The 25,157-nt window shown below is 38.3% G+C and overlaps 2 protein-coding genes across 2 annotated transcripts; both read left to right on the forward strand.

Moving 5' to 3' along the window:
• Positions 1-2,876: 2,876 nt before the first annotated feature.
• LOC112563342 lies at positions 2,877-5,940 on the forward strand. Its single transcript, XM_025237250.1, has 5 exons — positions 2,877-2,918; positions 4,619-4,734; positions 4,911-5,144; positions 5,647-5,766; positions 5,897-5,940. Exons 2-4 carry the CDS (start codon positions 4,636-4,638, stop codon positions 5,704-5,706), a joined length of 393 nt encoding a protein of 130 aa, XP_025093035.1. The 5' UTR covers positions 2,877-2,918; positions 4,619-4,635; the 3' UTR covers positions 5,707-5,766; positions 5,897-5,940.
• A 7-nt stretch (positions 5,941-5,947) lies between these two features.
• On the forward strand, positions 5,948-17,297 carry LOC112563341. Its single transcript, XM_025237249.1, has 17 exons — positions 5,948-5,994; positions 6,314-6,402; positions 6,927-7,042; positions 7,434-7,558; positions 8,490-8,582; positions 8,939-9,111; positions 9,410-9,505; positions 10,149-10,277; positions 10,989-11,135; positions 11,418-11,502; positions 12,489-12,601; positions 12,790-12,943; positions 13,525-13,674; positions 14,167-14,343; positions 14,584-14,790; positions 15,581-15,694; positions 17,053-17,297. The coding sequence occupies exons 2-17, from the start codon at positions 6,379-6,381 to the stop codon at positions 17,172-17,174; spliced, it is 2,025 nt and encodes a 674-aa protein (XP_025093034.1). The 5' UTR covers positions 5,948-5,994; positions 6,314-6,378; the 3' UTR covers positions 17,175-17,297.
• The last annotated feature ends 7,860 nt before the right edge of the window (positions 17,298-25,157 follow it).

The following is a 25,157-nucleotide window of genomic DNA, read 5'->3' on the forward strand; positions in this document are numbered from 1 at the left end:
CGCGGGACCTTTAGCCGAAGTCAAGTGTGTGACGCCCCTTAGCTCACACGTTTCTCTCGCCATTGTATCAATGTATCAGTGAACTCTCTCTCACTATCCCTCCTCATGTGAACCGTTAGCTCACACATTTCTCTCGCCATTGTATCAATGTTTTTTCTCAAAGCTGTTGCGCATAATCTGTGACAATCAAAGTGAACTGTCTGTGAAGTCTGTGCGTAAAATTTGTTTGAAATAAAGAATTATTGTGTAATCTAGTAGTTACTTTCATTCGAAACGCTGGTCGGCAAAACGTCCGACTCCGAAACGTCCGTCGGTGAAACGTCCGCACACATTCAAAGACATAGAGTTATTTACATAAACATCTACTATATCTTTTGTCACCTACATAATATACTAAAACCTAGCACCCAACTCCCTGGGGTGGGGAAATAGGGGGTTGAGTGACGCGAGCCTTTTTCCACCGGTACCACAGCAACTTGCGACAGGAGTATACTTCTCGCGTACTCGGGGTGGACAGAACTAGCGCCTTACTTAGACGGGTGGTTTGAGTGACGTGAGACGCTGTCCAGCGGGACCAAGATACCTTGCGGCAAAATGGTGCTTCTCACTTACTCAGAACCAAAGTTTTACTGCCTTTCCAAACAGGATCCACCGCCTTTCCGTCAACAGGTGCAAACACTGAATTCTGCCTGCTGTTTATACTGGACAGTTTGAGGGCCACGTCACCCGCTGGTGTCCTCCGTCTCGCGCTGCGCCGCTCACGTGAACAGTGATGCTGTGGAAGGGGATGCGGGGTGGATATAACAAGCACTGTCAGCGATACACCCTGCCCTAAACAAGCTCCCGCTATACGAACAAAAGGCAGGGTGGGATGATGGGTAAATGATTCAATTTGTATGTTTGTTTGTTAGTCAATTCTGACTAATGTGGAGGGGTCAGGTGGAGCTGAGGTATCAAGTGTGATCTCCATATAGTTTTGTCATCTGGTACAAGATCTGGTACCATTTGAAGGCTTCAACTTATGGGGTCCATATACTGAGAGCTCACATAGAGCCAAGGTTAGGACCAGGAACGTTTTATCTGAAACTTGCTTTATTTTACTCAAATAAAATCACAACAGATAACTGTTAAGACTCGCACTTTATAAGGAACGTTAGAAGATTGTTTTTACGATAGTAATAATTTTTTGATAGCCGATATCAGAAAGAAAGCAAAACCGATTTGTGACTGCTTGGTTGATACAACTTCTGTCTGTACATGAGATCGAGGACTCGCCATCTAAAGTTTTGTACAGCAATCCGTGTAACAGCCACCTGCAGTCCTGTTGGCAAGTGTTGACTGTGGTTGTATCTTTGGGACCTTTGTCTATTCGGTCTATTCCTGTCTATAGCTGACAAGATAGATGACTCCGCGATGACCACGTGTGATGACGATAACTCACTGATGTTGAGTGACCATCACCTCTTTTTCTGCCAGTGTTGGGAATGTGATGTCGTGAAGCTGACTTGCAGAAACAGTTGAGATTTGAAAAAAGCTCAGTGCTTTGTTACTGATTTTGTTTGACACAACTTTTGTCTGTCTTTATAGCCTCTTGTCACTCATCTATAAAGTTTACGAGCTTTAGCTAGTTTTAACAAGTCGTCTGGCCAGGGTCCGTGCCTGCTGTCAACGGCCCTGGGTTCCCATCCACAGCTGGCAAAGACATTGTGTCGTCAGTAGCAACACAAAATACATCGATAGACACTGGGGTCAACGGAGCAGAAATCGCCAAAAGACTGCTAATATCGATGCTATCACAAAGCAGAGGAAAACTGCATGTAAATATTTACAGCAGAGGACTGACTTTGTCAGTGAGATCTTCTTCAGAAAAAACTGTTGTGCAGAAAAGACTGGAAAATGGAAAATCGTAGAAGAAGTCCAACAATTCTTTACAGCAGCGACGAAACAAAAAAGCAAGGGCATACAATGTGGGTACCAAAAACACAACAAACTAATAAATATGCCATGTATATTTAGAACTGATACGATATCTACACCTGCTGACCGCCACATGCACTTTCCTTATATATTGCTTACACAGATATGTTTCGATCAGGATATTCGTAACCTCATACACTTATGGTCAAACAGTGGTATTAGTCCTGGTGTATATAGCAGTATAGTTAATCCTCAGCTACCTTACCATCTATAACATATATGTGCATTACAGTAGCTGAAATATTTCATGAAAATAAGTTAAATGTTTCACAATAAATAGTGAAGATAAAAATAAATTCTTTCAGAACAGTTGAAGACCTGCACACACACACACTGACCCCTTCTTAAGGTTTCTGTGGTATTAGAATGCTTATCTCTTATAGTTCTGTTTTAATTGTACCAAGGTCTCCTAAATGTCGAGATAGCTTTTTCAGATTTCAGTATAAAAAGATTGGTATCTGATTAACTTTGGCTCTCTATTGATTGAAGATGCTTGATGATTACTGTGCATGGAAGAAGGTTAATTTTACAGCGCATTAAAGGGCCAAACATGTATTTTTCAGTATTTCAGCGTGTGTCTTCTCTGAGTTTCTGCCAGCAGCTCAGTGTAATATGGTTTGTGCTATGGTCACAATGGGGCACTGAGGGAGCTGTTGTCCATCTGTATGTCAGTCCTTCAGGCTCAGACAGTAATACTGGGTATGTAAGTGGCTTGATATGCATCAATTTATAACAAATGATTTCATTCCAAATGACATTTTGATTTCTCCTTATTGCTCCTGTTGTATTCTCTTAGCTTCAATAACTCTATATAGGTGTCTCTCAACTTATGATATGTCTAGACATATTTTTGTCTGTCATACAGTTTGCAATCCTCCACACCAGTAAAAAGTCTTCAACATGCGTGGACCTCTTGCAATCTAAGGATATTCAAGGAAATAGTGAGTACAAGAATTTTTTTGTAAGTATGATAATTCTACCTCTATATAATTAGCCCCAATAACACAGCCTGTCTGTTTATAGACAAGCGTATGGCAGGTGATGTTTTGCTCATAGTGCATGACGTTTACTTAGAGATAGCAAGAAAGATCTGGTGGGTGATATATGCAGTTCCCCTATATGATACCCCTTATTGCAGAGGCACATAACTCTCCTTGTCTACTCAAAATCTCTTGTCAAAACTTTTGTTGTAAATGCATCCTCCGCATTGCATAAGTTACGCTTTGTCTGTTTACTACATAATAAACACTCATACCTCACCAAGGCCTTTTTTGATGGGTATTTTATCTAAATGTTTTAATCTGTAATTTACCCAGTATATGTTACAGAATGGTTTTAAAAAGGCTTTCTGAAACATTCATTTCTTTCTCTTTTGAAATTACAATACCTACAATAGATTTTTAATTATAATTGTTTGAAGTGTTTTTATTATTCATAAATAAAACAAATGAATAAAATCAGATTTGTTTAAAAAGAAGAGCTCTGGAGCTGACAAGTATAGTAAACATAATGACTCAAAGACAAACAATACATCTCTATCTCTCCCCATCCCCTTGACTGTGACCAGTCATAGGAGCATAAGATGCAGCAGTGGCAAATGTGCACCACTGAGGCCTCATCCTATTCCCTTTTCATTAGGCTCCTCCATCTGGTGGCCTACCATTCCTTGATATTAATCAGCTACAATTTCTTGAGCATTAATAAGACAAAGATAAAAGCATGTCGCATGTAGAGTAACCTGAGTGACCAATACCTCTTTTTAACAAACCATAGCGTAAAGCTGCAGCATCACACTCCAATCCACAAATCCAATCCACAACACCAATTCTCGATAAGCTGTGAGACCCACACATTAAACTCTTTCAGGCACAAGTTGGAGGCAAATTCACTGCCCTGAACAGGGTTGACTAGGCTGTGGAGACCATTTCTGGTCACCTGAAAGATGTGACTGAGAAGGTTCCAGGGCATTCTCATGGTGAAGAAACAGCCCTGGGTCATGAAAGAAGCGCTTGACTTTTGTAAAGGTTGTTGAAGAGCAAGAAGAAGATGTATCGAAGTTAGTGAGAGTACCTCACATGGATAGCAGAGGAGCAGGCCAGTCTCAGAGCCACATAACTTGGTTGAAAGAAACCTTTAACATGGTAAAGCTCTGTACCACATCTTTATTGACTTTAAGAATGTGTTTGATAGGGTTTGGCATGAGGAGATGTGGCATGTGATGTGGATTCAACATTGAAGAGGGCATAGTCTGAACCACTGTGTGCCAATTCTGTGAGTCTGGTGTTGCTCATTGGCAAGGTAGGAGAGTGTTCTTTCCTATGAGGGTATCAACATCGATCTGATGGCAGACAGCAGTAGTGAGTTGCAAGTACTCACAGACAGCGCTTCCAGAGTCACAACACACAACCCAAGACAATACTCCAGGGATGTGTGAACGAGGATGCACACTACATAAAATACATCTAAAAATAATAATGCACCAAACATAAACGTTACAAAATGTCTGTAAGAAAGAAATTAGAACCACTTTAATGAAAATACATAATTTGTGAAAGCAACACTGTTTTTGACTATATTTAGATTACTTTTGCAAATTTGCTTTTAGTGTACAGATGTGCTGTTTTCTTCTTTTGTCCTCAAGCAATTTTTGTGGAGCTTATGCAAGGTTATTATGACCTGACTTCAACCTTGACCTTTGCACATGCCATAAATCGTACAGCAGTTTTTCGTGCTTTTCAAGGCCAGGAGGTACATTTGGTGAGTAGAGGCCTGCAGTTTGTATGGTGTCTGATAAGAATAATGTCATCTAGATACATGCACACACAAAAATGTATATGCATGCCTTCACCCTCCACACACACACACATGGAAAGAACTTGCAATGAAGGAAGAGTCGCACCTTTAATGAGCAATGCCTATATCATGTTTAACAGACAGGTGGAAGACATATCCTTAGTGATCATTTCAAGCATGTGACTGACACAAAAGTACAGCAGCGGCTGCATGAAGTGGCCCGTACCAAGGTCCTGGAATTGGACCTGATGGCTGTTGGAATCACCAATCTTGGATCACTGACCACCTATGGGTTTGGCCACACAACATGGACTGCACCTTTGGAACTCTTCATTAATGGCAAACCATTACGACTTGCCCAGTGGCCCAATGAAGTATATTTAACTCACTTGTGATTTAGTTTAAGAAATAAATGTCTAGGTATGTAACTCAGAAGACTTTTTTATTATGATTTTTAACTGCAACTTTTCAATACCTACAAGATAGCTATTGAGCAGAATGTTTTTGAAAATTTGGATGTCAGTTGCTGGTCATCAGAAGCATGTTCAGGCTGTAATATAATCAGTTGGAATCAGTAGGATTATGTTGTACATGGATGTGTATGATGGTAGCGGTGTGCATACAGGCATATATGTTCCTGTGTCTGTATGCACATGACTACATGAGAAACCATGGCAGAGAGATTTTGTTGCATAACAGATTCAAATAAGAAGAGGAACTGTTTGACAGAAAATCTAAAAAAGTAATCTGTTTTCAGCATCACTATTTTTTATCGCTCTTTCAAATACCTTTTTTATTTTTACAAGACATTGAATTGTTTTAATCAGTCATTTTCCTCTCTTGATCTTACAACTTGTGACTTTGATGTTGACCCAGAAATTCATCAACATCTTATCCGTGCCTGATGGAGAGAAAAGGTCGTCGTTTCACATATAATGCAGGTGGTAGAGATGTGGCCTGGACACAGGAGACTGAGCCATGGGTCTATGGTTGGTGGTAAGTGTTTCCAGCTTATTTTCCTTCCATTTCCAAATGTGCCTTCATTTACATTTTTGTTATGTTATTTATTTTTTTAAGCAACTTGAAATCATAAGATTAATGAAAGCATTTCTGATCTCTAAATCAGGTACTGGAGCTGGGCAGATGAATCTTTGCCTGTAGCTCATTGATGCCACAACCACACCATCACCCTTGCACAGGACAGCCCATATGGAGTGCGTGTTGGTGAGTGAGCACACCCTGTCAACTGATGCTAATTGCTGATACTGGCAGAAATAAATGCTTCATAGGTTATCAGTGAGTCTTATGTCTTGTCAGACACAATTAGTTGTGATGTCCGTAAAGTCCAAGACTAAGATCTTGAGAGGTGATGGAAATAAAGTTTACAGTAGTTTATACTTACAGTGTAGGTATAAACTGAAGTTAAAGTCAGACTGTGTGGGTACAGTGAGAGAGACAACTGTATTGTTTAGGACACGCGTACCCACCTTTACTCCTGCTACCACAAACCAAAAAACATTTGACTTTTTTCTCCTTGTTGTAGGTCACTACAACCCTGGCTTTCCCACTGGAGGTAGTCAGCAGGGAGGCTACTTCCAGGTCATCAACATGCTGTCAGAACTTGATGAACCAGTGAGATGTTTTGGTCATTTACTAGATGACATGGCCTTAATAGTATTACTGTTTATTACCTTTGCTTTTCAGCTCCTTTTATACCTTCATATTCTGTTACCAGATGACACAATCTGTACATAACTCTCCTTTTGTCTGTATGGATGGTTATGGCAACTTGTAGAAGAAAAATTAAATCTTTAAATGCCTTGTGGTGAGCTATAAAAGAGGGAAATTTTTGTACCCAACAATGGAACTGAGCTTAGTAGAATTGTCCTTGAAACATGGCTCGCTGTGACCTGTGACCAAAGAATGATATTCTATAGCATTATTTCCTGTAATTTGGTGAAAGACACAATTTATTTCCATTTTTTTCTCTCATAGTTTCATTATTGAAAGTCACGGCAGGAATGGTATAATTATTATTAGAATATGAAATAATTGACAAAGTAAATCATTTCTGAAATGATTTTGAATGGTAAGATATCATCTAGTTAAAAAAATCCTCTCTTGAATAATTAACTGTGACTTGACGTGATTTGTAGGGGGAGTACTATATAGACAGAACCAACAAAAAACTGTACCTGTGGCCCAACACACCTCTACAAACACTGACATCATCAGATATTGTGTATGTCTCAATTCTGTCCAGGTGCATAAGGTATGTTATGTTGAAGATCCTGCATTTTGTATGTTTTATACGTTTTGTAATAAGGTGTTGTATCTCATGCACACCAATTTCTAGGACAAATACTGCCATGTTGTTTAATTATTAGATTCTAAGTCATATAAATTTGTATTAGACTATTGTATTTCTTTTTCTACACTAAGAAATAGACTGACTTCTGAGGCAGCTATTCTGAACGCAGATGTTTATTGTATCTGTGTAAATTTAGATACCAGTACGTCATATACAATTGTTGATTTTATATTAAGTTTTACACTGACTTTTGTGATTTTTCTAGCAAGGTGCTTTACTCGTAAGTCAGAAAAAGTGTTGTGTGCATCTTGCATTTCATTATTTGATCATTATTTTATTTTTCATTTTGAAGAATAGAAAGTGTTGCTCAGAAGCTGAACTTTGAAGACTTTACTGTGGAGAATTGCCGTCAACATGGAGTGAGCATTGCAAATGGTCATGACATAACCTTCAAGAATATGGAGATTAAAAACACAGGTATCACATAGTGTGAAATTGAATTATTTATTAAAAAATATATATGGAAAAAAGAATTCGTGTGTGATATACACCAACCATCCTTAATGTAATTATGTTGTAAAATGCTGGATGGTGTTTATGTTATCTTCGCTAAGTAAAGAATGTAACAGTAAGCTGTTAATGGCAGTACTAAGAACATTTTCAAAATGCACCTATGTTTTTCGAGCTAACAACTTATTGTGGCCTGGTGTTGTAGCATTGTCAGTACTGCTTAACTATTATTATTATTGTCTTCTTTTAAGGAAATGAACAGACACTACAGCTAAGTCAAGCAGAACTAGCTCAAGTATAAGTATGCAGAACAAAGTGTACCTCAAATAATCCATGATGGTGCTCACACACATAAATATCCAGTTCCAGTCAATGTTAGTTGGTGAACAGTTTGCATATATTGAGCACATCTATCTATTCATGATGGCCGAAAGATGTAATGGCTGGGCATTACAAACATCTGTTATCGAGATCAAAACAGAAAATTTCTCCCAAACTAGGTATCACAATTACCAAATACATATACTAGAATTTTTATGAGGCCTCCTCTAGCAAAGATGCCTAAACCATAAAACATTAGAGATACTTCCCAACTTCAGGACCCTTGTAAATATCTCTTCTAACTACTAGTAGAACACATTAGGACTGTTATCCTAGCTGTTGATAGCAATCTTACAGATCACAAAAATATTTTTCCTGGCATCACAATGTCCTCATGCATCATCACAATGTAACTTTTCACAGGCTCTAATAACAGACAAGGAGGACATATTTAAAGGAAAAGGTGTGAATGTGACTATTGACTTTTTTAAATTATACCTTGAGATCTTTGGATTTTTGGGGGAATTCATATGCTATGAACTGTGATGGAGCTTTAATTGTAATCTTTATTTTTTAGGTTCATATGCCATTAACTGTGAAGGAGATTGCCGTCGAGTCTCTGTGCTGGCTTCAGAGATCCATGATACCTGTGGTGGAGTCCTCATAAAAGGTGAGTATGCAGACTGAAAATAAATTCATTAAAATATATTAACAGTGCAATTAATTTGTTTAATGAGAGAGCTTTTAAATAAAGAATTACTGCCCCCATAATCCCCTTAGAATCTTGATACCTACAGTGCATATTTTCATTCATTGCTCCAGATTTGTTCTTAGATTTTCATTATTTTTTTTACTTCTCAAAGTTTACTTTACCTATTGTAAGGAATGTTAACAGTGCAAGTGATCTTCAGCATAGTCTTTTGTTTTCCCACACCTTTAGTTGCATTATAACACCTGTAATTTTTCCATCTTGTTCTAAATTAATACATGAGTACAACTCATGACTCTATTAAATAATTGCTCCAGGTGGAGATCCTAAAACATTGACCTCCTCAGAGGTCTTGTTGCAAGACAACCATGTGTGGGACTTCAGTCGTATAGGGGCTGTACCCTGTAAAGCGTTTGAGATAGGTGGCGTTCATGTAACAGTGAGCCATAACTACATTCACCATGGGCAGTACACAGGGATCTGGTGGACTGTGAGTTCTTTATAAATGTTCATGTACCTCTGGTTATGTTTATAATGTTGCATACTTGTTGATCTTTATTAATACACATCATCTTGGTATTCAGCTAAATTTGCTAAAAACAAGATAATTTGCACTTGCAAGAACATTCAATTAACATGTTATATTTAAGTATTGTAACTGTGCAAATCCTATTCACTTAGTCACACTGAGTCACATACGTGATTCTCTAGTTGAAATATGAAGACAAATGTAGAGCATCATACAAGCAGTGTATTATGCAATTTATCAAAAGTAAATTTGTTTTCAGGGTAATGATCATGTTATTGAGTACAACCATGTTCATCATATGTGCTGGAATTCCAGTGACTGTGGAGCCATCCACAGTGGTCGTGATTGGACTTGGGTACCTTAATATTCTAATTAAATTTAATTTAAATTTTGAAAACAAAAATTCAATTTAGTTCTTCTTAAGACATACCTCAAGACACGACCTGTCTGATTTAAAGCTGATCTGCATTACTGCCTTGTAATTGTAAGCAGAACAAGCTTGATGTGAGATTTTATGATTTATTTCTGGTCAAAAGGCATTACAGGTGAAAGGTGAACCAATAATGGTAATGTCGCCTCTAAAGGCTACTTGCAAGAGTGAACACAATTAGCACTTGATTCTAAACTGACTGCTATGTAATGTTATAATCATCAACAGTAACCACAAACCAATAAACGACCTGAGTATGAACAGTTTTGACTGCAGTGTATTTATCATTGATTGCAAATACTAGTATGATTAACACCCTTTTTTGACTGGCATTAAGTTAACTTAGGTGACTGAGGGAAAACTTATGGTCTAGAGATATTGACAGCTTTTGGTAAAACCTCTCTCTCTCTCTCTCTGTCTCTCAGAATTGTTTTCTGCAGGAATTTCTTTAATGTGCACACACACACACACACATTGCTTGTTGTAATGTTGCTAAATCTTGATGTTGTCTGATGTACAGTAATGTTTGTCTGTGTTTGATGAACAGTTATGTTTTTATGTGCTGCAGCGTGGAAACATAATTCGTAAAAACCACATTCACCACACCCTTCGTTACTTCCCTGGAGCTGATGTCCGAGGCATCATGTTGGACGATGAATACTCCAGTGTTCTGATTGAAGGCAACGTCTTTTATGATGTAAAAGTATTGTATTATTTTGAATGAGATGGTGATGACTCAGCATTTAGGATGTCCTGTATTGGCCTTTGTTGTTTTATTTGAAAAAATTTATCCTGATTAACTTCCTATAAAGTCTGTGTTTGCTGTAGACAGTTTTAGTGATGAGTTATGCATAATGCTCAAACTATTTAGTTAATATAGTGTATACTATTCACATTATGTATATTACCTGTTTGGTGTACTGACTGATGACGATGACATGCTGATGGACACGATGTTAGACTGATGGACTTATGGACTAAAAATGAATTGACGATAACGATCATCAATTAATTGATGAGGATTGATGACGGAGAATATCTTTAGGAAAACATTTTTATGACAAGTAATTTCTTGACAATCAGAAACATTCCAACGTAGTGTTATGATTGCATTGTATTTGTATTGTTTTGATGATGATCATTATTTTCATTTTTAATGGTATGTAAATATTTTGATGAGAGTAATTTAATAGCTATGATTATAAAGTATTTTGGTAATGAGAACTATTTTGGTGATGATAATAAGACAGACTTTATAGTGTGACTGCTGTTCTGCTTGCATTATGAAGTGTGCCTGCATTCATGTGTATTCTAGCACATGTATGTTCAAATGTGAATATGTTCTTTCAGTTAACAACAGTTTAGTATGTGCTAAAATAATTATGTGTTATTTGTGATACTATTACAGAATGAAGTACATGCAAACATTGGAGGCGGCCGTGATAACATCATACGACAAAATGTTATGTACAATGCCGCTAAATACTCTATTCAGGTGGATGGAAGGGGACTTGGATCAAGTGGTCATGGAGTCTACTTGACCCAGAAACTGCAGGTGAAGCTAGCAACATGTGCTTATATCTCTGAAATGATTTGTTCACATTTAAAAAAAACAGGATTATTTATCCTTTGCTATTAGCTTTCCTTGCATATCAGTAACACAGATCCTTGCATAGCTTGTTTGAGGAATTTTACTGCACATCTGTATATACATATATGTGAGCACAAATTGTGTGTGTGTGTTTTTCCATATTATACACAATGGCATGAACAGTGCACCTGTAATGCAACACATTATAAAAATTTTGCCCAAATTTTTTTTATTTTTATTTGACAGCACAGCCTGTTCAACACAACGCTGTGGAAGACTAGATACCCAGAACTGGCTGCTATTCTCCAGAAACATCCCACTGCTCCTGAAGGTTTCTTATTATTAATAGTAATCATCATCATGATGAATTTTTATAGCACCTTATCCCCATACTTCAAGCAGGCTCATGGCACTTTACTCAAAAAGTCACACACAGAGTACATGGATGCACACAACAAACATAGAATGTTATACGAGATGAAAGATATGTAGGGAAAACTGCTTTTAGCATACACATTTCATTTGAAAAACTAATCCAGGCTGCAAATGTTTCTGAAGAATCCTTTTGGGGTTTTTTTGTTGTTGTTGTTTTTAGCTGTTTATAGGCTTGGCTGCTGAATGCCTACTTTTTAAAAAAGTGAGTTCTGAAGCAAATCGATGAAAAGCAATGGAAACCCAGGAATGTAATAGTTTCAAGACCTTTGAATGTTTTTCTTCTTTCATGGGTTTCACAACCAAACGCTTTAGTTTTAGTGACAAAAAAGGATTGAAAACTTGAATAATCCGCAGCAGAAAATAATAACAAGATAACTGTATACTGCATGTGTGCAAGGGCACCAAAACCAATTTAATAATAGCCAAAAGTGTCAAATGCAGTAGTTTCTCGCCGAATTTTCATGCCTTACCATATGGGTGTAACATACCTTACAACAGGGGTGGGCAACTAATTTTCCCAAGGGGACGCATGAAAAAATTGGGATGGTTTTAAAGGGCCGGACTAATTAACTATTAGTTAACTCAGTTTTACCCAATGCTGTATATATAATGTATATACAGGCGGGCGGGCGGGCGGGCGGTCAGAGACAGGAGGCGGGCCGGAACCAGCCCGCGGGCCGGCCTTTGCCCAGGTCTGCCTTACAACAATAACAACGACAAAAACCAAACAATTATATAAACAGACGAATATTTGTGGGCGGGAGAGGTAAAGGAATATAAGTTTTTCGTAAGTATTATCTAATAACATGAAGAAATCAATAATAAACCAGTAACTCTGATTCAGCTGGCTAAATGTAATCCATTGGATACACAAACCAACAGGTAACCAAATCTACGACAACATTTTCTACAACCGACCCGGCATTCAAAGGATACATTACGTTGGAAGCAACCTTGAGAGAAAAGATTACTATGATGTTCACAATAACTTCAGGGTATGGATTGGTTTATTTTCCTATTTTGCAGATACATATAGTCGTTTGAAAACAAGTTTAAGATATTGTTCATGTTTCTTGTTTCCAGCTGAGATCTGGCAATGATGAAAAATACTCAGTCGAGATAAGGAATATTGTTTACATGAAACTTCAGGACTGAGAAAGATAACCAGTCTTGTCCTGTGTAGGCATACAGCCCTGGCGACTTCTGGTCTCCCAAAGATGCTGACTTCCGACTGCGTTGTAATGCTGTTCAGTGGGCTGATGAAGAACAGTTTCCCAGTCCAGTGTCAGTGGAGGATGTGGGTCCTCAGGTTCCCACTGGTCCTAACTATCTCAGGGGTATGAGTGTCTCTTGTATTTGGCACACACTGGTTAATTATAAATATGTAATTACAATCAGTCTGTTACCGCACAGCTTTGTCCAGGTAGCACACCTCCAAGTTATTTTAGTCTCATTCAGTCACTGATTTACTTCCTAGCCCACATCGACAACAGAAAGTTGGTTAAATTCCAGCTTATTTATTCCATTAAATTACCAGGTGAGATGACACGAATAAGTGTTTAATTAAGTAAAGAAGATTACTGATAACATTTAAAGAATATGGTATATATCTATGTAAAGATATTTTTGACCAGCCCGTCTGGTGTTGGTGTCTGTGTCTACAGTCTTTTTGACTCACCTCTGACCTATGTATGCCACTGTCCGTGCAACCAACCCATTCATGACGGTTTTCTCGGCCTCTTCTCCACCCATAACAGAAAAGCAATTAAGTAGTATGTGTATTGACATCAGACTCCAGAAATTACATTTTTGCCAATTGTTCCTTGCTGCTATAAGTATTTCAAAATAAAATATGGTTATTTATTTATAAAGGACTAGGTGTACCTTAGTATAGTATGTACCAGATTTAATGTTTTAGCTCACAGACATCCAGCCAGTGCCAGAACCACCGCAGTTCCTGTTGCCTGTGACTCTAGCACTGTAGCCCCAGCAACCACTGCCCCCCGTGGTTCCTACATGCCTGATGGTTCCAGTCCAAACACCTTGTATCCTAATATTCCTAAAGAAGGTAAAATGTCGGACGACAACCTACACTTGAGCCAATCTAGAAATAAAATGGCACACAGAAATTGGATTCACCTGGCAATACCCAAAATTTAATGAAACTATGACTTTTTCCTGCAATCAACTGGTAATTTCATTGGATTGACAAGGATCGCAGAATATAACCTTATTGGATACAAGATGGAATGTTTTAGCTGAAATGAGCGATACATTTTAAAACAACGTAGAACGACCTGTAAGCTAGAAACTAAAGATGCTATACCCAGGGTTGTGGAGGTGGGAGGGATTAACACTAGTGAATATAGCCTTAGTTGTTGGCTCGGTGTAAAACACTAATTCCACCCCCCTTTCCTAATGCACATACCATTGATGACTCAATAAAAGCTAATTTCCTGGCAGCATGGGTATTAAAGACGATAAACGTTTACCAAAGTATACCAAACAAAAATGAGAACACATTTAAACATTGAGGGTGTCCTATTTAATTTTGATGCAGGCTGCTGGTTTGTTGTGGACCACTGTCCCAAAGCCACGGCTGCAGAAGGAACACACAAGGACGACATTGGGACTCAAGCAGGCACAGAGGAGGGTTGTCTGGCACGCGCCGCCCAACAGTGGCGCTACTGTGGATCCAGTGCAACTGGTCAGGTGGTCGCTGTCTACGGACCTACAGGTATGCAAAAGATCATGTTTGTACCTCTTAGAAATCGAAGATACATCAGTAAAGTTAATGCACAGAGATATTTCTGTCTCTCACACTTACACATATACATACATAAGTTTGCGTGTCATTGAGTTTATGTAGAGAAGAGTACCGTGTGCACAGCTGGTACTGAAGCAAGTAAAACAGACTTTCATCCTTCAGAATGTCAATTTGGTGTGTGGTGTAAGATTGACATGTTTCTGATGAAAGGTGCGATGACAGTAGCTGGAGATGGCTGTTTTATCGCCGAGTATGGATGTCAGACACAAAACCCAGGCTTCCACCGGGACACGTGGGCTGAACAACACCAGAACGCTTCCCACAACGAGGCGGCCTGCTTGGCACGTGCAGCCGCTCAGTGGGCCTCCTGCAGCTCGCACGCTGATCGCCCTATCACCAGCATCTACAGGCCCACAGGTGGGAACCATGCTTACCATCTCCTCGCATGCGCACTGAAAACTTCAAATGAAGCTATGAACATCAGCTCATCAATCACCTGACCACTAAATGATGGTCCGTTATAACAATTGTATGATAACGGGTGTTTCATGTCAACCCATGTTCTTAGGCACGTTTTTCTTCAGAAGATTTCTTGGAATTACGGTGTTTATGCCTTCTTATCCCTGTCACCAGAACAACAATACATGGTCACCAGCGTTTTAGTTACTGTACTGCAAACTATTGCAACTCTCTTTCCTTCGACTATATCCACCCGCTATCGAATCCTTTAAACGCTCAAAACACACACACACATATCTGTGACACCAGTCAATATAGTTGTCAATACTTCGGATTATAGTCAGTTGATCAGTCCGTCTACTTATCGCCTTATTACTCTCTTCATCGAATCTGTTTGTTCCGTGATTTCTCTTTGTCTTTAATGTTTGTCTCTTACTATTTGTCGACATAGTTACATCCTTCTTATTTTGTCCATATCATCATCATCATGATCATCATCATTATTTTAGCAAATATGGGATATTTTCTTGTGAATTCCGTCGTTACATATATCTGGTTCTTGTGATCTATTCCGTCGTAGTAAATTTTGTATCGTGAATATCTGTATACTGTATACTGTATACTGCCATGCCCTATATATTACTCTAGATTGTCTTCCATCAGATTTAGCAGCGTGAATTTTGTTCTTTGAAAATCTTGATGCTATGTATCAACATGTCTGTTGTATGTGGATCTTGTGAACGTGCAGGTCACTTCAGAACAGCAGGCGCAGGCTGTTGGATCAAGATCCCATCTTGTCCAGCTGACCACACTCTTCAGGGATACTTTTATGATGCCTGGGGGGCCACTAACCTTGCAACAGGTCAGTGAAACAACATGCCCGTCTACAGTGGTCGGCGTGCCACGAAGCCGTTTTCTCTTTGTCTTTCGTCTCATTGCTATGAGTATCCTCCGGTAGCGGTTAGCCCGATTCCTAAAAGAGGTCCGAAGTTTGTGGATTAGATCACTCAGTTACCGATTCCTAAAAGCAAAGTAGTACTTGCACTCTTCATACATCTTCACTCTGGGCTTGATTGCCTTTCTGAACAGCTTAATTTCTTCAATTATTGTAATAATTTTAGTTACACTGGATTCTGATCCACTCAATACACTTATAGTCAGGTTCAGGTCATTAGCCAGGCCCAATTCACCCTGTTCTTGAATCATTTTTACCCGAATTTTTCAATTTGATTCTTCCTCGCAATTAGTTCTTTTTTCTCTTCCTTGGACCTAGCGTTTCCTTCTGTTTCTTGTCTGAGCATCCTTTCCTGTCATTCTGTCTAGCACAGGTTTCTCTCTAGGGCGTTGGCTCTCTGTTTTACCCTTCGGCTCGTTGATTTTTTCTTCGGCAGAATCTACTGAACTTTCTGTGACGTCATTCTCTAGCAGTAGGCGGTTGTGTGCCTCTACCCTGTTCTCTAGTTCCACTTTCATCTCTTCGAGTTCTCGTCTTCTCTCTTGACGGTTGGCGCGTCAGCCGGGCCACTGTGGTGCCAGCTTGCCTAGTTCACGACGTATTGTCTCTATTCTAATTGCTCTAATCACAACTTTGCCCTAACAAAGTAACTAAACACACTAGAAGTAGAAAATAGGTTTTCTGCGCTGCATCCGCCTAGAACAGGTACTCCCGTGACCTCTCGGTCGTTGGCAATGAGATAATCGACTTCGCTTATCTCAGGCGCCAGCACTTGAAGTCCTCTCTACCTCGCTGACTTTCCTTCCTCAGAATGTTTTAAGGTGTCAGATATCCATTTAACAGCTGGGTAAACGGGTATCAAACCGTCTAATATACTTATGACTGGTCGCTAACATTAAAGTTTCAATTACAGTACTTGATTGACCGTTTCAAACATAAAATGCCTCATCGGTATTCTACAGACTGGTCAAGTGTCCGATGAACACAGGTAGCTTGGTGGACTTGGTCAAGCATGTTAAGGTTGCAAAATCAATCACAGTTCCACAGGCTTAGTATAGAGAGGCTATCAGGTGGGTTTGTCAGGGGATTTTGGACCTCATCTTCCGTATGAACTGTGAAGTTGCACAATTTTAACGGCAGCCATGCCGCCCTGTGTGATGCCATTCTCTGTCGTGAGTGTGATTACGCGCTGTATACATCACATGTTTATTATTTACCACCTTGACTAAAGTCTTGCAATGTCTGTAGACAATTTTATATTTCAGATCGCGATCGTGATGAATGTCTTGATCGGGCAGACCGATTTTGGATGCATTGTGGTTCCCATGACAACGCACCAGTCACAGCGTTTTACCGGCCGTCTGGTGCCAGCCGCACTGTGCCGTGATGGGCACGTCACTCAAGCGAGACGCCAACAGTTGGAAACGTCACTTTGTTGTTTAAAAACAAACACCTGGTTGTGTTCTGTAAATTAAAAATTGGGGCTATTCGTCCTGCTGGTTGCTTGTTTTTTTTCATGCCGAATTAGCAGGTGAGCTCGCATAAATGATGAATTAGTTGAACCTTGTAAACAGGTATGTCCTTATGACAAATTAAAAGTTTTCACATCGCTAAGGCCAACACGGCGGCCCCTAGTCCGTTCCTCTTTGGAGTTCTAAGGAGAATTTTCCGCTCAAAATTCTAGCTTTCACACTCAGCCGGTCTTTCCCAGACAAAAGTGTTCTTTTCTTCTGTGCGTCAACTCGACGGATCTTCACGTGAGTTCTCTCTGCTACTGTGTCACAAGTACACGGACAACACAAATCTCTCTCGAGCTAGTGAAAAACGAAGAAACCCTCTACAATAGCAAGGGATCTAACTCTCGACTCGTTCTCCTCTCTCTCTCGTGCGCTTTCACACCCCCTCTCGCACGCAAGCACACACACACTCTGGATGTCTCGCGCGCTTTCTCCACTCGTTCTCCTCTCTTTCTCGCTAGCTCGCGTGCACGCACACTCTCTTTCTCGAATGGGCACATTATGCATTCTCTCTCTCTCGCATTCGCATGTGCGCACACATACGACACCGGCCCTCTTTCTTTTGAATGTGCACACACACACATTGAAATAAGAATTAAAACCAAGCGATAAAGAATGACGTGCAGTATTAACCAAACAGTAGAAATTACCTCCAACATTTTTTGTCGTTTGTGGTCAGATTTACTGAGCTATGTGCATTTAAGTATATTTCTTCAAAATCTGTCACTTTAATTTTATACCACAGCAAAAAAAGTTAAGGCATTCTCTCGCTTTCTCTTAACTCGTTCTCTATATTGTCCCTCTCTCGCACGCATAGATCTGTACACACGCACAGTCTGTCATTTGCAATTAACAATACTTAAAAATGAATTTAATAACGTTCAAATTTGGTGTAGTCACACCCAGATAGCATGCAAACGTTTTAAAAACGTTTTAAAAACGTTTTAAAATGTTTACATAAAACATTTTAAAAAGGTTTGCAGAAAACGTTTTAAAAATGTTTATCATGCCCATCAAAGTAATGTTTTAAAAACGTTTTCTGCAAACATTTGTAAAACATTTTAAAAATATTTTTAAAACGTTTTATAAACATTTTTCTGTAAAACATTTTAAAAACATTTAATAAATATTCGTATGTAAACGTTTTTAAAACGTTTTTAAAATATTTTTTCAACCTAATTTAAATGTTTCGCATGACACGTTTTTAAAACGTTTATAAAATGTTTTTTAAACTAATTTAAATGTTTCACATTTCACACATACTTTCTGCAGTTTCACTTCAAACATGGCAAAAAGGATGTACAGAGAAGATTTTCATTTGTTTTAATTAAAACATATTTCATGTCGTTGGGAATACACCCAGGAGACATTTACATTATACAATAGCAAGTACAAAATGGTGACCATTTGTGATAAAAATGAATAAATGATACTCAAAAAAGAGAAAAAAGAATATGAATTAATTAAACACTGACAAATCAATGCATAGGATTTTTTCTTAAATTAATACTTTTAAATATTTCAATTTCAAATACTTAAAGGTGAGGTGGTGCGGCACTGTGCTCCGTGCAGAGTGCCAAGGAATAATTAAACTAAAACTAAACTTATAGACCTTTAGATTTACAAAAAAAACAGTGAATTGTAAATACAATTGGATGATGTACAAAATACACCAAAAAGTACAGTTACCCTGTTGTAGATAACAACATGCACATTATCATCTCTACCCTTCTACAAGGGACATATCATTCCAATTAATTAATAATATGAGAATTTCCATACCGTAAAATAAGGCTGAACAATTCAAAGTTCATGTATGTCTGGTAAAGCGGCTTTACGAAAAATGCACTTAGAACACTATCAGATCCACATGCCTTCATTTTAACATACTAAAACCTTCTTATATGTAATTATTAGATATCTCAAATATGAACATTGTTGCTAAATATCAGCAAGCGTCCCAATTAGGGTCAAGAGTGGCTTGGTGATAAGCCTGATGTTCCTTATGCAGCAAAGTTAGGCATACATGCCAGTGTAGAGGAGTAAAAGGAGGTAAAAGTACAGAAGTGTTATATGTGGGAGACAGCTCTTGAGCGTGGGGGAGAGCCAGTAACAAAGACTGTCAGGACTGCCTGCTGTTGCCGTTGGAAGCGAATGGCTATGTGACCAGTACTGGCATTCGGCGGCTGTAGGTGCATTGCAGTCATCGTAGACATGACGTGTATATCTCTAGACTTCTCTGTCGCTGGAGAGAGTCGCTCTCTGATGCGGATGGCAGCTCGGGCGGGAAGGACGACGGACAGGTGGAACAGCACTGTCTGCTGAAGCATTGGTCTCCACTCTGTGATGGCTCCTGCACTAACTTTATCGGAAGCCTCCATACACCCACGGTTTTTCCGTACAGCTCTGCAGATAGCAAAAATGGGATTTGTAGATTAAAGAAGCGCTACAGTTTATAGATTAAAGATGACTAAAGAAGTCTCACACTATACATATTGTTTCAGTTTTATGGTGCTTATGCTTGTTCCCCATGTCTTTCCGTTTTTACGCTAGTTTCACCCATAGAAGCACAATTAATACTGACAAGAGCTACAAATAATTTTCAACTGTAGAGCTAGCAATGAAAAATGTCAATTCATGTTATACAAAAATAAGCACTTAGATCTGCACTTCTCTTTTTTGTCAAAGTATGTGTAGACAATATATCATATATCTATACCTTTAATAATAATATACACTAACATTTATACATCATCACTTACTGTAGATCATGCCTGCACCTTCAGTCCCTTGAAAGCACACATCTCTCCCTTTTCCTTTCCAGTTATAGTTCCGAGCAACCTTGTTGGTCAGAGTCGCCGCATGATTCTTTTCGCACAATCCTTTGCATTCGTTCTACCCACACAGGAGAGGCTTTGACTTGCAAATCTTTAGAAGACAAGAAACATATCTGTCAAAAGTAAACCACACATCATAAACAAGAAAGGGTGTAGTGAAAATATACATGGCTTTAATTATTTACAATTCAAGGGCCATACAAAAATTATAAACTGCAAACTTCACAAAAAGCTGACATTTAATGTTTCCTTCCCCAATAACCATAAAGTTTATGAGGCTGAAACCCTTTGAAACTGGATTTAAAATGTGACTTATTGTGTTCCACACTATATATGTATGATAGATTGACAAGAACTGATCATTCTCAAATGAATTCCCTATAAAAACATGTTTTTCAAAAATGTCAAGCTATGCTTTAAAATTCCCCTAAATTATTACAGATTATCATTTCAATCATGGCTTTAACAATGACATCTGCTTTACGTACGAGTAATTCATGAAAGGAATCATCATCAAGGCGTCCATCTAGTTCCAACAGCTCTTGCTGTGTTCTAATCGAAGGCTCAAATCTTCTGGCAACATCAGGCATCCTTTGCTGGAGCAGGCTGGTCTTTGCTTATCAGTGAATGAATCACCATATCTTTTACTTCCTGTAGCATCAATTTCAATTCTCTGTCTTGTTTCAGAATGAGCCAGGCAAATGCTGCAACAATATGAACATAGCACTGTGAGCAAAAGTGGACAATTAACTTTTATAGGTGAATGAAGCCAATCAACGTGATTTGGGAGGCAGTAAGAAACTTGTATAACCAACACTATGTTCAACATGAATTGTGAAAGGAATTCACAACAAAATTAAATAGGCAAAACAAAAAGCAAGAAAAGTTACCCATAATATAAAATTGTCTGAATTACCTTCATTAGACACTCTCTGGTACCGCCTTTTACTGCTGCAGTTGTGAGTCTGTCCCCTCTTGTACTCCTTGCTGAGAGTCACTACGTTGGTCACTGGGTGCTCACGTCGTGGGGGCATATTCTGGTGGTTAGTGCATTTACCTGTGGGCATAAACGCTTGTTTCCCACTTGTGGTTGCAATGAGTCTGGCAATGGTCCTGCTGGCACTGCTGGATGCACTGATTTCCATCTAAATCGTCTTCTTCCTCCTCGTCTGGGCTCTCTAGCCCTAACCTAATTAACAAGCATACCTATTAATTAATAAGTGTGCAGTGAAATGACAATTATGAAAATTTAAAGAATTTATGGAGTAAAAGATTTAAGAAATAAATAATAAATAATTCCTAGGCTATACCTATCATAATATCAATATTACCCTCATGAAAAATTGAAATGAACTGCAATACTGAAATCTGTACTATCTGTAAGTTGTTCTCCAAACCTAGGGATTCCCTAATCCTGTCATTCTATAACTCAAACAAGACACAATGTGACTACTTGTTCTCTTCCTCTTCCGATCTTTTCACCTTTAGTGCTGTCATCATCTTTGTATCCAAGTTATGTATATGGCTGTTTTCCACTTTGTCTGGCAACCAAATACTCATCGAAAGGGTTATTATTTGTGGTTATAATAAACATCGAGAATAATGGCATGCAATGCTTTACCACACAATATGAATTTCACATGACAAAATCAGTTAACTGTCTGTTCGCTGAGATGTTAATGGTCATGTGGCTGTATGTTCCAGTCTGTAACCACAATAACCCTAAGCAAGATCTGCGTGGACTAAAGACACTAACACTACCTAAAACCTTTTACAAAATAAATATAACAATACTTTAAACTTTACCAAGAGACTGACCACAAAAATATTAACCAGGCTGACGAAGTCATCAAAATCTAATCTCTATAATATACATATATATGACAATGAGTAAAAAAGTATAAAAGACCCTTTGAACCAAAAATGCAAACAGCTTGAAGAGTCCAGGTATGTCTATCTGGCAGAGCTCCCTCCTTAAGTTTTTGTCAGCTCACTTGGTGGCCAGTATGCTAACCGTTTCGCGTGCTGAAAAATAAACAATCCTCTATGAACTCTTACCAGGGAGGCTAACTGTGTCTTTATGGGAGTGTTGGACGTTTGACTTCATCTGTCATATTTCCGTCAGTGATTATGACTGCATATTTTTATACACTGTTATACTCAAGGAACTATGGTAAATACTGGAGGATAGCATGAATCTTGTTCAGCTGAGATATGATTGTATTGACTGCAGGTTGCTTCTGTGGCATGCAATGTTATAATATCACGTTATTTAATGTTATTAAACTCATCATCCTTCACGTAAATTTAAGAACATGTAACACAAATTTACACATAATGAGAAATGATTACACAATACCAGTGACCATTTCAGCCATAGATAACGGTTTTGCAATGAATTCAAGCAAGCATTTAGTACAGGAGCTTTTGTCGCAACAACGCAAGAAGTACTGAAGTAACGTTGAAATGTTAAATGTTGCCGACCCAATATGCAACTGTTGTGGCCAAATCTGTATCTGTTTCACTGTCGCTGTCTGAAGATATCGCTGATTCAAACTGATCATGAAATATAATCTTCAAATTCACTAAAATAGATTTCACAACATCATCATCATTATTCGTCCAAATTGTATTTAGTCGTAAATACTGCTGCGTGATGTTATCGCTGAGAGTTCTGGTGTTCCGCTGGTTCGAACTGTTATTAATTTGACCTGAGATCTAAAACTGTGAGCACCTTCTCTACGACAGTTGGATCGTGAATGTGTATCAGTGTGTATTGAATACATCTTTCTTCCTTCAGTTCTGCCAACTCTGCTTCTACAAGTTTTATTAACTTTTCTCCGCTTCGTCCAGTAGGACGACATGATGTGAACTATCAGTTGCCTTAACGTGTTAGATTATGTACGAGCGCTCAATTCAGAAAGTAAACTTTGGACACATCACACCCAATAAGCAACATTAAATGTGTTGTACTAGAACCACGGTATATAGCGTTTTATAATAAGAATGCAGTACGTGTGTGGTAAACAAAGAGAAAAGATTACAACCTTGGTTTCAAAACATACAGTACATCAGCAGAGAAAATGTCGCGCCCGCGTGAATCATGGGGAGTACGGCTGCATCCACAAGAAAGATAGGCAAATGTTTAGTTACCGTAGCATGATGTTTTAAAAACTGCCAATGATTTTAAACTATCAAAACCTAGTCATAAGACAAAATATAACAAAGTCTTAAAAAGCTTTTTGGTGAATTTCAGTATCTTACCCGTGACGTTGCTCTAAAATTCCATAGGAGAAGTGAAAGCCCGGCGAATCAAATATGACGTGTTTTAAAAATTACGTCATGGACGCGCAGCTCATAAAGGTAACATTGTAAACGTTATAAAACATTTATTTAACATTTTTGTTTTAAAGTTTTATTTTCAAACATTTAAAAATGTTTTTAAAATGTTTTACTTAAAAATGTTTTTGGTAAATGTTTTTAAAAATGTTTTTAAAACGTTTTATCTAAAACGTAAACCTTATTACAACCATGTAAACGTTTTTAAAACGTTTTTAAAATGTTTTCATGCTATCTGGGCATTAAACTCCGAGGTTGAATTGATCCCACTCGACCGTTCACCTTCAGTTAAAAACAAACAATGAACCCTCCCTTATCCCGCCCCAGTCAGGGGAACTAACTAGTTCGCAGTCCTTTGGCAGTTTCATGGCGCGAGAAATATAATCTGAGAGACTTTACTACATTCTGGTATCTGTTCAGTTTGGTAAGTAGATGCAGCTGTTTTATCACATTAATCCACATTGTAAGAAAGTGTTGCCTAGCAGCTGCACCCCTCCTACCCCCACTAAGAACGAGTCTAAATGCATTGAATGTTTTATCGCCAGTGCATTAGCCATAGCATTATAAAGTATAGAATTTACACAAATGATAAATAAGTCATATTTTGAATGTTTTATTTAAAAACAAAATTCAATTATTACAGCATTTATTTATAAATACTAAAGTATAAATATATAAACTATATAAACTATAAGTACTAAATACGTTGGTTTTTTTTTTACCACTTTTGCTACTTTCGTACATATTATCATCTACCTTAAATGTCTCATGGATTTTACCATTGTCGATATTTGTCGGATAACACGGTGTGTTTGGTATATCATTGTCGATTCCTTTTCTGTCACCATTTAGCATCTAAATAAAGCTTGTGTACCATTGATTACTGGCATGGTAATTGTTGTATAAATGCATAATTTAAAAGTACAATATCATGGAACAAAACAATAGGAATATGCTTCTGCTGTGTTAAATAATGCACGCGCCCGAAGTGATGCTTTTAACACCACTTAAACGTGTTTTCATTCTTGTTTTTAGCAGGCTTGAGTTGTCTTGAACCAGTGACAACAAGTGGTGAAGCACCAACAATGAATTTTAAAAGAATGTCAAAAGACCAAAATATTTTAGTACCGGTGGTGGGGTGGGAGGGGGTTGTGGGGTTGTGTTGGGGGGTGGGGCAGTTCAAGTGCTGAGATACCACTGATGTCTTTCTGAGCATGGTTGACAAACCTGAAAGTTAGTGAGGTTGTGTTTTCGGTGTGATGTCTAGCATGTGATTTACCAGCAACAAAATGGAGTGGGACTGGGGGGAGATAATTTTTGCATCTACTCAATTTTGTTAATGGCTCCAGCTTCTTTCTATCACTGATCGAGATCCATTTTTTAAGAGTCTGGTAGACAGGCTAAATATGTTTTAGTATTTATTGACAAATGATATTGAAGTTCAACAAAACGAAATTTTGAATTCTAGATCAACAGTTATCTGTTAGTGGCGGGTGCATTTTGTCATTTTGCAGATATTTGTAACAATGCGTTTAGGAAAGTGGAGGAAAAAGATTGTTTATTAGGTAGTGCTTCTAGTCATTAAAAGCTCTGTGCAGAAAAGACCGGCAAGTTAAGAAAAATGGAAAATTGATAAGCAGAAGAAAAACACAAGTCAATGAAACAATCTGTAGAGCA

The sequence above is a fragment of the Pomacea canaliculata genome, linkage group LG4 (assembly GCF_003073045.1).
Source record: "Pomacea canaliculata isolate SZHN2017 linkage group LG4, ASM307304v1, whole genome shotgun sequence".
NCBI lineage: Eukaryota > Metazoa > Mollusca > Gastropoda > Architaenioglossa > Ampullariidae > Pomacea > Pomacea canaliculata.